This window comes from Sciurus vulgaris, assembly GCF_902686455.1.
Source record: "Sciurus vulgaris genome assembly, chromosome: 8".
NCBI lineage: Eukaryota > Metazoa > Chordata > Mammalia > Rodentia > Sciuridae > Sciurus > Sciurus vulgaris.
Genome location: NC_136468.1, coordinates 138,768,945 through 138,782,915, shown reverse-complemented (window position 1 = coordinate 138,782,915; position 13,971 = coordinate 138,768,945). Strand labels below are relative to the sequence as shown.

The window sequence follows — 13,971 nt, the reverse complement described above, 5'->3', positions numbered from 1 at the left end:
AGGGCAGAGGGGAACTCGCTGGCCCTTTCACTCAGTTTCATTGCTTCCATGTTAACCGAGCCTTTATCCCACCACCCCATGCCCAGCGGACTCACAGACCTTTCTGAATGATTTCATAATGCCATTTACTAAATCCCCAAATAATTGCAGTCTAATCAGACTGCTCTCTCCATCACCCTCAGAAGAGAATCTCCTAAGCCCGCCACTTGAACCAAGTGGCCCTTCCCAGAAGGCTGTGGGGCTCGCAGCCAAACCACCACCCTGGCTTCAAGCAGAACAAGAGACGCCTTCATCGACACTTCTACATGGTGAACGCAGCAGCAACCTCCCAGGACAGTTACCCGTCTGTCCCAATTTGACAGGTGAGGAAAATGCTTCTCAGAGGGCAAAATGACTCACCCAGGGTCACCGACTTGGAATGACAACAGGCAACAGTGACTGATTTAAAAAATTGTGTGAGGCCATTTCCTCCCACGGTACTTTGGCACCAGGCTGCCTGGCCGTACGTTTCAGCTCCACCCATTACTACCCTGCCATCAGTCTACCAGACCTCTTGGACCCTCGGTCTCCTCATCAGCAAAATGGGGATAATAGTACACCACCGTTTTGGGGGTGGGTTCAATGAGACCTGGCCTGGAGCCGTCCGCTTGGGGTCTCACTCAAGCCATCTCCTCCCTGTTGCAGACCATGCCTGTTCCTCTCTTAAGTGCAACTGTGTCCCGCATGCCAGCCCTCATTCCAAAGGCTCAGATCCTCCTGCTCTCTCTCTGCCAGCTGCCCAGGAAGACCCTCCCAGACCTAATTCTCTAGCAGATTTTTTATGCTTCTGTTTCCTTCCCTCTGCCAATTATCCCAACCAGCCCCTCCTAGCACCTCCTCCTGGTTCATGGCCCGGGATTTAGCCAAGGATGATGACATTTGAAATCATGGCAGATTGGTCAAGAAGAGAGAGAGAGGGAGAGACTGTCACTTGGGACTGTATTCTGCTGCATAGGAGCAGAGCCCAGAACCGCCATGGCTGCAGCAAGGTAAAGAATGTCATCCCTCACATAAAAGAAGTTTCTGTTCTGGAAGAAGGGGATCCAGGACTGGTATGGTGGCTTCACAGCATGCAGGACACAGGTTCCTCCTGTGTTTTAATCCATCCTCAAGGATTCCTGCTCACAAAAGGGCTGCTGGAGTGGCAGCCGTTACATCCAAGCTTCAGGAAGCCTGAGTCCCCGAAAAGAAGAAGGTCCAAGAAATGCTCTGGGGTGTACCTTCTTCCGAGTCCACAGTGGTCTGCAAAGCACCTGCCCACTCTCTGCTCAGACCTAACAGAAGCCTCGTAAGCTCTGCCAAGGAGCCCAAAAGAACAGAGAAGAAGGAGCCAAATGACCACCTCCCCACTGAGAGTCGAGTGTTCTGTGCCTCTGCCGCAGTCCCGGTGACATCTTTCCTCCATCTGACTTAGGATCAAAAGGAAAGCCTGGTTTTGGGCTGAGTCACTGGAGAGGGGGAGAAAGCCATTGGGAACTCGATCTGAGCGGCGAAGTCCTGACTCAGCAAATCTCCCATCATTGGACATTACAATTAGCAAATGACCCAGGGATGGTAGAGAGACGGTCCGCTGTGATTTAATAAGAATGCGGTTACAATAAGCACTCGGAATATGTTTGCAATCAATTTGCTGTATACACAATATGCTACCAAAGCCATCTTTTGTGTATGCAGTTGACCTTTATCTCTGGCAATCTTGTCCTATAAAGAAGAGTGAAATCCCCCATTGCAAATCATTAGCACTCAGGAAATGGCTTTAATTTGCATGCTGACAAAGATATTAACTCGGGTGGGTGGGTGGGGGGGATAATACAACACGTCCTTCTGTCTGAAAGGCAGTTCAAAATCCGTGTTGTGACTATAGTTGACTGAAGTTCAATTACTGTAATAAATGTATTCCAAATTTCATCTCAATTGCATTTGCATTTTAATGAATGATTCTCACCTTCTTGTCAATTTGGCAGCCAGGCTAGATTTATTAAGTTATTGTATAAACAGGGCATTCTAATGTGGGAATTTAAATGCAAAATATTTGCCAGGGTGCGTTATTAATTTGCCTGTATGGCTTCCCTGGAAAATTCAAGAATTTAAAGATGGGACTTCAGATCCCTCCGTTCCGTCATGTGAGCCCTCCCCGCCCTTTCTGAAATCAATATGTCTGGGGGGTGGGATGCTAAGGAAGCAAGACAGCCCCCAGCCCGAGGAAGGGGGCTCTCCCACCCCCCAGCCTCAACAAGCTGGGAATACACTGATTTATCTGCTGTTATTTGAAAAGCAAATAAAATTGTTAAGTAAAAATTTCCCGTGTAAGCAATTCCCTTCCAGAAAAGCAGGACATCCTGAAATCAGATGGGCAGGAGAGTTGGTTCATCTTCATGTCCGCCTGCCTGCCCGGTCCAGCGCTCCGGGCTTTATAGCCCTATATTTCTTGTGGGCAGAGACGGACACCGAGAGTGGAAATCAGCTGGATGCAGAGCCACGACACCATTAAAAGTTGGTTTTTTTCCCCTTTGTTTTAAGTACTCCTGTTTTAAGTAACATCAGTTGTTAACCAGTGATTTGCGGTGGTTAATCCCGGTGCCTCACACTGGTACACGGCAGCTTCTTGGAAGCACGGTCTGTTTGAGGAGACGCTCTGTTAGGTCCTGTGGGAGAGAGGCTGATGCAGGTAATGGGAGACTTATTGTAAGCTAAGGGTCCGCACAGGAACAAAAATGGCCTAAAGAACTTTCTAGATGGATTGATAGCTCACGTGTGTCAAAATTTTATTTCCAACATGTAGCCTGAGGACCAGGTTTCTCATAAAGACAGCTGGGAGATTTTCTTTTTTGGAGAGAGGTCTTTCAGGGGAGGTGGAGAAAGTGGCTAGATCAGGGTCTGTCAAACTTCCATGAGGGCATGCGCCACCCGGGAACCCTGGTAAAGCGCAGTCTCTGCTTCCGGAAATCTGGGTTGGGCCCAGGATTCTGCCGTATTAACCAGCTCCCAGGCGATGCTGCTGTGCTGGGCCTCACTTTGAGGAGCAAGGAAGTAGAGGGCATCGTTTAAGGTAGGGACGGCTAGTTAAAAGCTAATAGCCTCTGTACAACCAGAGAAACAAGTTGTACCCCATTTGTTTACAATGAATCAAAATAAATAAATTTTTTAAAAAATTTAATAGCCTCTGTCAGGCGCAGTGGCATACGCCTGTCATCCCAGCGCCTGGGGAGGCTGAGGCAGGAGGATTGGAGTTCAAAGCCAGCCTCAGCAAAAGCGAGGTGCTAAGCAACTCAGTGAGACCCTGTCTCTAAATAAAATACAAAACAGGGCTGAGGATGTGGCTCAGTGGTTGAGTGCCCCTGAGTTCAATCCCTGGTACCAAAAAAAAAAAAAAAAAATTAATAGCCTCGTTGCAAGTCTGAGGAACTAATCATGCAGGTAAATCCAATGCCCCAAAAAGGACTCTTCATCTCACAGAGAATATCCAAACATTGCTCATAAATTTTATCCAACAGACAACCTACATCTCAGAAGATGCTATTCACTGCTTTTTGCTCTTAGTTCTAGTGTAGGCCACCTTTTCTCTGGTCTGAGTCAATTTCTTAACACTATGTTTTATCAAATCCTTAAGAAGCATATTTTTTCATATCTCAACACCTCCGAACCTGGAATGCCATGTGTGTGTGGCTAGGCAAGCACTTAACCACTGAGTTCTACCCCTGGCCTTTTGAAATTTTATTTTGAGACAGGGGCTGGCCAAGTCGCTGAGGCCGGCCTCGAACCTGTGATCCTCCTCCCTCAGCCTCCCAAGCGCTGGGATTACAGGCGGGAGCCACTGCGCCCAGCCAATTGAGTTAATTGACACGTGGGTTTCCTTCTTTGTGGTTCATAAAACAGTGCATTTTACAATGGACGAGGTACTAGTCTCAGCTATTTTCCCTATGAGCCTATGGAACAAGCTGTCCCAAAACTCAGTGACTTCAATTCCTCTGTTTCCTTAAACACACAGGCTGGCTGGGCGTTGGCCGATCTGGACTGGGGTTGCTGGGTTCCAAAACACCTGTTCCCTGCCTTTCTCACCTCCTGGGGTTCAGTGAGAAATGGGGTTTCCTTCTCCTCACGGACCCACCCAAGAAAGTGCATTTCATGCATGTGATCAAGTCCTATTTGACAAATCCCGTCCACCAGTGAAGTCACCCAAGCCAAGTTCAAAGTCAGGGTGCTGAGAAAGTCCTTCCACCATGAATGTAGGCGCTGGCCAATGCTTGCTGAATAGTAACCTAATCGGCCACAGGCGGGGTCCGGGTTCAGGGAAATCATGATCCAGAGGGGCAGGGCTGAGCCATCGGTTTCTAGAGACCTAGGGTGGCCTCTGCAGAGCAGGCAGCCTGGAGGAACCCGAGCTCAACCTTGAAAGCTTTCTCCTGAAGTGGCCCCAGAGCGTGAACACGCAGGAGGAGAGAGGGGACTCTGGAGTCAGCCCGGCTGGCTTTCCAGCTGTTTCCAGCCTCATCCTTCACTGAATCTCCTCCCTCTCTTTTCTCATCTGCAAATCACACCAACCACTGGACTACCAAGCAATAGACAATAATAAAAGTAGCCACCAGTTAGCAGGTGCTTTGTGGCACTAAGCTGTCCCATTTAATGCTCCCAAAGTCCCTCAAAGGCAGGAGCTAAGACTTTCCCGGTTTGAAGATGAAGAGGCAGGGCTCAGAGTGGTTTAAACCCTGCCTGACAACCAAGATGAGCCAGAGGACATTATGCTGAGTGAACTAAGCCAGGCACAGAAAGACAGATGCCACCTGTCCCCAAGTACACAGGAGCTGAAAAACACTGATCTCATAGAAGTAGAGCAGTTACCAGAGTCTGGGAAAGAGCAAGGACCAGGAGAGAGGGTGGCTATCAGGGGTGCATTGGAAAGAAGGAACAGCTTCTCACACCTCCCATAGCACACCGGGATAACTGGTTGACCACAACCACTTAAATAATTCAGAACAGCTAATAGAGAAGCATTTGCTCCTGACACGAAGAATGGATCTGTCCGTCACATTGTATGCATGTACCGAGATGTCACCCTGCACCCCATAAAGCTGTACCATCGTTGTGTCAATCAAAATGAATTTTGTTTAAAAAGCCCGCCCAAGAAAGAGACAAAGCAAAGATCCAGAGCCTGCGGCCCCGAGCCCCACAGTGCCGGGAGTGGCACGCAGGCTCACTCCTGCTGTGTTAGCTGAGCGCCCAGAGACTCCTCACTGCTGCAATGAGCATGCTTGGCTCGCAGGCTCACACTGCTGCAAACAGAAACCGTATGTCCCCTAAAGATGAAAACACACTCCCGGCTCCCAGGCCTTGCTTAAGGAAAAGTGGCACCGAGGGAGGAAACTCTGCATTGCGCGATCTGTGTCTTCCTCCGCCTGCCTGGCGCAGCTGAGTCCCCTACTCCGCATCGTCCCTCTTGCGATGTCCGTCAGGGGAGTCCTACTCCGGGGCCAAACAGCGAGCCAGAGGCCCCGCGTGAGTGGATTTCAAGGCAAAAACTTCTCTTCCTTGCAAATAGCTCCCTTTGCACAAATAGCCTGGTAATCAGCAATAACGAGGAAGAAAACGCAGGAAACATACGGGGAATTAAATGGGACTTTGCTAAAATATTACGCATTTTTAAATGGGCCTCCGCGGTACCCGGGGGAGCACTTCGCAGCTTGCTGATTGAACATCCCACAGTTTGAGGCTCTCAGAATAGCCTGGTGTGTCTGACGTGAGGGCTCAGACCCTCCCCCAAAGTCTGTTCATCTGTCACTGGGGCCTTTCCAGAAGAGCTAGCATCTGGGAGTCTGGCTGCCTTGGCTGAAGAGGGGTTGAAAACTTGCTTGGTAGATTCCTGGAACTGTCCAGCACCCACCCAGCAGCCCCATCCCTGTCTCTGGAATTCACTGATCCGATGGTGCGCTCTGCACCCTTTAACGCTCTAGGGCTTGGGTGATGGACTTTGCACGGCCTTCTCCCTGCACAGATCCCAGAGAGGAATCTCTTACCAGTTTCAGCACCAGGAATAGCTCAGATTTTTAAAACATCTTAGGGCTCTTAGGAATCACCTCAGGGTGGTATTTCCCTCTTTGCATTGGCCACTAGGATGCTCAGGGACAGAACTGTGCACCAGATCATGCAGCATGAGTTTTGACACTAGTCGGACCTGATTTTTTTTTTTTTCTTGTTTATCCTATCTTCTGCCCTTCTAGCTTTTTAAAAATTTTCTGCCTCTAATTCTTTGTGGAATAAGGTCACAAATAACTAAGTCCACAATGTCTTACCAACATCTTAATAACGACGAAAAAATAAAAACTAATTATAGTGCAGAAGTGAAGACTGAATGCTTTGAGGATGTGTCCCCCTTCTTAGTGTCAGTGCCCTGAATAGGACGTGACACTCATCAAGGACCCTGCACAGAATCTGACACATTACAAATGCCCAGCCCAGGGCCTGATGCACAGCAGACGTCCAAATAATATCCAGGTCCCTTTTATTGACTGTGCTGTGAACCTTCAACCTGGCACCGATCAGGAGACGGCTGTGATAAGGGCGCTGTTAATGCTCACATCCACGGAAAATGAAAGAGGAGTCGGTCTGATCCATTAATAGAGGACTGGATAATTGATCCTGCTGCACGAGTTTGTACCGTAGCACAGTAGCCAAACCGAGGGGCATCTACTGTCTCGCAGTCTGGAAGGTGGAAAGCCCAAGATCAAGGTCTCAGGAGGGCTGTGAGAATCAGTTCCAGGCCCCTCCTCTCACTTCCCGTGCATCGCATCCTTGCTGAGGGACCCTCGGTCTGTAGAAATCTCCCCCCATCCCCACCCCGCGACCCCGTCTTCCCTGTCTGTCTCCACGTTTCCCCTTCTCATAAGGACACCAGTGTGACCTCATCTTGACAAATGACATCTGCAGCCACCCGGTTTCCAGACAAGGCCCCATTCTGAGATAACGCGGTTGAGACTCCAACCTACGAGCCCGGGGGCCAGGCTTCAATCCGTGACACGCACACTGCAAAATCGGGTGGGTTACAGCCTCTGCAGGGGGAGACGGAGCCTCCGGTCTAATTACACAGGGAAGCCAGACCCCGAAGCCCGCTGAGCTGGCTCCATCAGTCCCTTGGGCCCAGAACAGCCCCTTTGTCACCCGCCTCCATCACAGAGGACAGATCTTCTCCGTTCCCGTCCTGCACTCTGCCCCTGTGATTGTGCCTCATCTCAGAACCTGACAGGCCTCCGTGACAGTTTTCCACTCCAGGAGAGAATGAGGACGATTTTGCAGCCCCTGACACCTGCCAGTCAGTGACATGCCACCCAAGCTGCGGAGGACCCACAGACCCTTCAAGGTCATCGAAAGAGAAGAAGTGACCAGCCACACAGAGCAACATCCTGGTATCCCAGCAGAGCACACAGCCAGGCCCACAGGGAGCCTCCATCTGGGTCAGCTCCTTTCAGCCTCATGACCTTGCTTCTCCTGGGCTCGGTTTCCTCATCTGCAAATGGGAACTATACCAGCAGCACCTCATTGGCAAAGCTACCATGAGGATAAATAAGTTCATACTAGCATCCAGAAGTGGGAAGGTTGCAGGGGGGAAGTCAAGAAAGACAGGAGGACAGCAGTAAGGTCTGCCACCCTCGTGAAAGCCCACGACAGCCTAGTTCACAGGAAAGGCTGAGTTTGCTGGCTCAGGAGGACCCTGGAAGCATAGGAGAGGGCTCCTGGAAGTCCAGCGGCAGAAAGGGGCCCTCCCAGCTCTGCTCCAGGGATCCTGCCCGTGAGGACGTTAGAATGAGTTGCTGGAGATGAGATTCTTATTGAAAATGGCAAAATCTATTGCTTCCTGGAGTTGGAGTCAAGGTGTGGGGAATCAGACCCCCAGACCAGCAGGTTCTCTGTACAGCCTGCCCCTCCCTCCTCCTCCCCCCCCTTCCTCGCTCCCTCTCTCCTTCCCATCTCCTCTGCTTCCCTTTTACCTTTTCATCCTTCCTTTCACAGAGAAGAACATTTCTGTCAAAAGAAACTCATAAATAGAATGCCAGTTTTTAGAGCAGGCAAAACACACACACACACACACATACACACACGTACGCGCAATGTTTTGGTAGCACAAAGTATATTCTGTGGCATCACATAGCATCATATTCAATGAAAAATAAATTTTTTCTTCTTAAAAATTGTACCTGCTCAGGGCCCTTGCACATGCTACTTGGAGCATTCTTCTTCCATGTACCTGCCTGGCTTGATCCCTTCACATCTCTCCTCAAACATCACCTTCTCACTGAGCCTTTCGCTGGCCATTCCTTTAAAATCGCACTGACATCCCCGGTGACTGGCGTCCCCGGCAGTCACCCTGACCATTCCCTGCTTTCTGTCCCCCACAGCTGTTACCCTATTGCATACAGTTGCCTCCACCCCATGGAATATGACCTTCACAAGGCGGGCAAGAACCTTGTGGCTGCACTGTTTACCACCATATCCTCAATGCCAAGAATAGCGCCTGTTTCATAATAGATGCTCAATAAACCGGAGAGTTTTTGGACGGTTGGTCATGATGCAGCCATTGAGGCAAACCCACAAATTCAAAGTCGGGTGTTCATGGATGCGAGAAGATCTGCCTCCACTTCTGATGTTCGACCGCTGACAGCCTTCAACCCCACCACCCCTCGCTCCTGGTGGGAAGTCAGAACCACAGCCCACCCCCACCCACCACAGTGCCACCTCGTCTTGTGAGTTGCAACCCCTCATACCTGTGGGAGCATGTGCAGCTTCCGTCTTGACCTCTGGACCAAACTTTGGGAGAAAGCTCAATCACAGCCTGAATATTTATTTCCTTCTTTTTTTTTTTTTGGTACCAGGGATTGAACCCAGGGGCAAATGACCACTGAACCATATCCCAGCCCCTTTTTATATTTTATTTAGAGACAGGGTCTCCCTAAGTTGCTTAGGGCCTCGCTAAGCTGCTGAGGCTGGCTTTGCACTCGAGAGATCCTCCTGCCCTCAGCCTCCCGAGCCGCTGGGATCACAGGCGCGTATCGCCCCGGCTGGCTTCTTCCTCGCCTCTGAGAAGCAGCTCAGCAGTGAGAGCCAGCAGCTCCCGCATCCGCCCAGCCTCCCAGGTCATCCCTGCACTTGTGGAGAAAGTCCTCATTTGTGCAATGGAGAGGTCGCCCATGGTAACAGTCTTGTCTTGATCGAGTTACTTTGCATCCTCCTGACACTCATGGATGAATGGACTCAGACACCTGAGAGCCAAACAGAAGCAAGCTTGCGTCTCACGCATGAATCCCACATCAAGCCAACTGCCCGCCTCCCTACACCTAAAAATAAAAGCCAGACGAAAACCCCTCAAACCAGCAATTAGGGGCTAAAGCCATCGGTAAACACAGGCTCACAGCACTGACAGAGGGGGTCTGTCACTTGGTTTCTGCACAATTTTATACAAGAGAACACTGAGTAGTTATTTTGCTGTCAGGAGAACATGAGCCCAGCCTTACCTGAAGGTGACTGGCGGGATGGACAAGTGACACGTCGCACAGACATTCGGAAAATTCTTCGTGAGAGAAGAAGCAGGGTCTGGACTCGGCCAAAGGTCAGCAGCGACCGGCCAGCAACACCCTCTTGGGAAGTTCACATGCTTCCTATGTCTCAGGCTTCATTAAAAATTTTTAAAATGCTCTTTTCATCTACCCAGACAATTTTCTTACATACTACTCTTCTGATCACATAAAAAGGGACATATACGTGGAATGCATTGGCTGAGGGAGTCCCCAAACTTCCCAGGCAAAATCTGCACCACTCTTGAACTCGGGGGCAGCAATGGATGCTCTGGCTGGAGGCAGGGCTCAGCCCCCAAATCTGGGCTCACTTAAGAACTCAAGGCTCCCCTGATCTCCTGTGCTCTGGTTTCTTTAAGATGTCTGTGGTTCCCGGAACAGGCCAGCTTCAGATCCACCTCCTTGATTGAGACCTGCTAGTCCATCCACCGGTGTGACTCTTTCTTGGTGAACTCCAACTTAGCCCAAAGGTCACCTTCTCCAGGAAGCCTCCCATGATTTCCCTAGGTCCTCCTAGCCCTCTGGCACTTTAGGTATAGAGTGCATCTCTGTGTAATACGATTTGGAAAATGCTGGAAAAGAATCCCAGCATGTCGCCAGTGGTCATTTACAAGACACCCCGGCCCCAGCTAAGGAAATGGCCTTAATAATGCCTTAACTCTTCCTAGCAAATAAGCAGGGGTTGGTTAATCAGAGTCTGGTCCTGACCGCTAACTGAGGATACTCCCATCAAAACTGGATGTGGAAGAGCCACCTGGAGAGGGGACGAGGCTACTCCGAAAGAGGGAAAGGAAATGTCCCTGTCTCGGGGAAGAAGTTTCCAAGCAGCCCAAGTTTCCAATGTACCCAGACGGCATCGGCTGGTCCCCCCACCACCATGACAGTCATCACTGACCCACACGTCTCTCTCCCCCAGTGTCCGTGAACTCCCGAGACCCTGCGTCTCGTTCATCCCTGCATCCTTAACAGTCAGCACGGCATCCAGCACGGGGATGACATTCTGCTTTGGTTCCCCCCCACTGCTTCCCCAGCACCCCAGAGCTAGGGTTTGAACCCAGGGCCTCAGGCACACGAGGCAAGTACTCTGTCCCTCAGAGGCACACCCTTAGCTACAGGGTCTCACTGAGTTGCCGAGGCTAGCCTCCAACTTGCCATCCTCCTGCCTCGACCTCCAGAGTAGCGGGGATCGCAGGCGTGCTCTCTGCCAGTGCATCAAGGATGAGCCCCTCTTCAGTGAGGGTCCCCCTCTCCCACGCACCAAGGCATCTGACCCTGCGGTGTGTGGATGGTCACACTCATTTCGTGGCTTCCAGTACCCAGGGTCTTCAGTAAGAGGCCATCTGCAATCGCAGCTCAGCTCTGTCCAACTCTAGCCACCTAGAGGCGGGAAGGCTCCCACCCACCGGCACCGGGGTGGCCTCGGAAGGGCTGGTCCCAAAGCCACACAGCCGTGGGACGCTGTTTGAACATACGGCTCACCTCTGTTTTGTTTTCGACGTCTCTCCCGCCCTCCATCTCTCTCTCTCCCCTGCCGTCTGGGCCTGCTCCTCTCCTCCCCTCCATCTCATCCCTCCCGCCCCGTCTCTCCCTCCAGGGGTCTGATCCAGTTGGTGAGGATCGGCCACAGTTACTTCACCATCCTGCAAGAGGAGAGCGCCAGGAAGAAGGGGCAGCAGCGACTCCAGAAGCTGGAAGAGGAAGAGAGAAACAGGTTCCAGCCAGCCAAGAAGTTCTCGGATGTCCAATTAGGGGACTCCTCGCTGGTGTGAGTGGACCGGAGCCGCGGGGCTGCTGGGGAGGCCGCCGAGGGTAGGCGAGGGCGGCCCTCTGGGTCGGGGGGACCACTTCTCAGCCTGAAGACTGGCACCTTCCTTGGCATCCTTGCCATCCCCTCCATGGACTACTGTTATGGGGCGCAACTTAGGAACAGACCCATCACCACTGAGAAGTCCACATTGAGGGTCTTTATTAAGCCGGCCGGCTGACTGTCTCACACAATGCCCCCAAAAATGGCTATTGGGAGAACAGCCCTGACCACAGGGTTGCAGGGGTTCTTATACCAAAAATCACATCAATCATAAGTGTCTGTTGCTATGATTCGAAATTACACATTAACATCATGCGATCATCGACAGAGGGGGAAGTGGGTCACCTAGGTACAAACTAAAGAATGGTTACTAACATCCACACAATTACTGTTCACATGGTACATTGTTTAGGAGCAATAGGAATCAAAAGAGAGCGATTTTTTATTACATAAGAATTGTCATTTTGTATTGTTAAACATGTCACACTAAGTAACTAAGGATGGGCACAGAGGCGGGGTGTTCCCATGGGAGAAGCTTATTTCCTACGTAACATGGAGTCTCAGAGCAAAATGGAGTCTGTCTGGCCTAGAACATTCTCATGGAGTCAGATCTGTCAGCCCATCACACTATCTTCCCCTACGCACGTCTGTCCTGCAAAACAGGAAACTCACCAGCCCTCTGGTAGAGATGGAAATGAGACTTAGAGGTGTCAATGAATTTTCTCCCGAGGTCACCAGTTAGAAAGCCTCCTGATACCCAAACTCAGTGACACGAAGATCCACGGGCTGCACCCACCGTCCTGGACAAAAATCTGAGATGCTGGGCGTGAGCGGGCTGGATGAGCTACGTATCAGGGACAGAGTGGAGGCGCCCAGCGGGCAGGGAGGAAGTACGCAGTAGAAATGCCACCGGCCGCAGCCATTATCCCGGGGGCCCCCGCTGTCCCAATCCAGCTGCCTCGTAGAGCATCCTGGAGAGGCTGGCAAAACACTGCCGCCCAGCCTGCCTTCCAGGCTGTTTGCACCCTATCCTCGTCTGATTTTTAAAATTAAGTTTAAAAATGTTTTTTAAAGTTCCCCTCGGTGATGCCAATGTGAAGCCAGGGTTGAGCCCCCGCCGTGGGAGGGGGCTGCCTTCCGGAACCCCAAAGGCCAGGGCGTTTGCTGAAGAGGAAACGAGAGCAGACACCCCCTTTCCTGGGCAGCTTTCCCAAAATCCTGTTTTCCGGACAGTTACAGAAATAGGGATGCGCGCTGTCTTACAACGGGGTCTTTTCAGTGGGATGGTGTAACGTGTGACTTCTGTCTGGCTTCTTTTGCTTCGGACAAGGGGTTTGAGGTCCTTCTAGACAGAAAGCAGGTTGGCTGGTGGTGGCCAGCAGGCTGAGAGGGTGGAGAGGCTGGGGTCTCCTTTTGGCAGCGATGATAAAGGCCGGGGACTAGATAGAGATGGTGGTTCCTGGACACAGTAAACGCACATGGAAAACACCTCAGAAGCCAAGCACCGGCCTGGTTTCTAGTCTCTGGCTTTGCTCCAGAGATTTCTACTTCCTCATCAGATGTCTGCCACTTTTAAGATTTTTTTTTTTGCCTGTTTGTCCAGCCAGCAATTCTTTCGTCTATATGTGCTAGCCTGGCCTTTGTGCATGCGTTTATTAACTCGTTTATTTGTTCTGAGACAAGGAAAAAATACATATGGCTTATGATCCCTCGTCTGTGCCTCTTACGGAGCGGACACCCCAGGAAGGAACCTCCGTTCCTGGAGCAGGGGGCATTTGGAAGGATCTGACACGTTCCATGCAGAGGAAGAGCAAATCGATTCAGCGAACGATCAGAAGGGAGACACCCAGAAGAGGGGTCGTGGGGGCAGCCCACCGAGAGAAGAAAGAAGAGGGAGGCTTGCCCGGGAGGAAACAGCCATGTCTGAGATTTGTACGAGGTGCCCCTCAAGGTGTGAGCGGCAAGTCCATTTCGGGGTCCCTCCCTGGTCGTTAGTAACAGGATGGTTCCCTTGGTGCACCAGATCCTGGCGCAGCCTCGAAGCAAGCGGGGAGCAGGCGAGCACGGCCGGGCTGACGCGGATCCATCCTCCCTGCACAACCAACCACTGTGTGCTGAGGGACTACTGTGTGCTCAGGCCCTCTGGTGGCACGGAGGCACCGAGATTGTTAAGAGAGCCCCAACTCCTCAGGCAACCACGACATAGTGCCACGGGGTGCAGGCTGGGTGTACCCCCAGCCCCTCGAGTTGTGGAGGAGAAAAGGAAATCTAGGGGGAAAAATCCCAGGAGGCCCCTGGATGCTGAATGGGAGCTGGATGAGCGACACATAGAGGCCCCCCAGGAGATCCGTCCACCCAGGTCCAGCCGACAGTCCCGTGGCCAGCGCGTCTGCTGAGGATGGCCAAGCCTGCAGGGGAGGGAGCAACTGGGTGGCCTTTCTTAAAGATGACTTTCAATTTTTTTGATTGACACCTAACAACTGTGCCTGTGTCAGGGGCACAGGGTGGCAGCTCGGTGCCCGTGGGCAATGGGTAAGGGCCAGATCAGGGTGACTGGCACGTGCC

At 51.5% G+C, this 13,971-nt stretch overlaps 1 protein-coding gene across 3 annotated transcripts in view; it reads left to right on the top strand.

The window, feature by feature from the left end:
- CCDC60 (coiled-coil domain containing 60) overlaps positions 1–13,971 on the top strand; it is a 146,068-nt gene that overhangs the window by 87,800 nt on the left and 44,297 nt on the right. For all 3 annotated transcript variants that reach the window (XM_079152033.1, XM_079152034.1, XM_079152032.1), the window contains exon 3: positions 11,194–11,364. In XM_079152033.1, the coding sequence (XP_079008159.1) occupies positions 11,194–11,364 (171 nt within the window). The remainder of the gene's footprint in view (positions 1–11,193; positions 11,365–13,971) is intronic.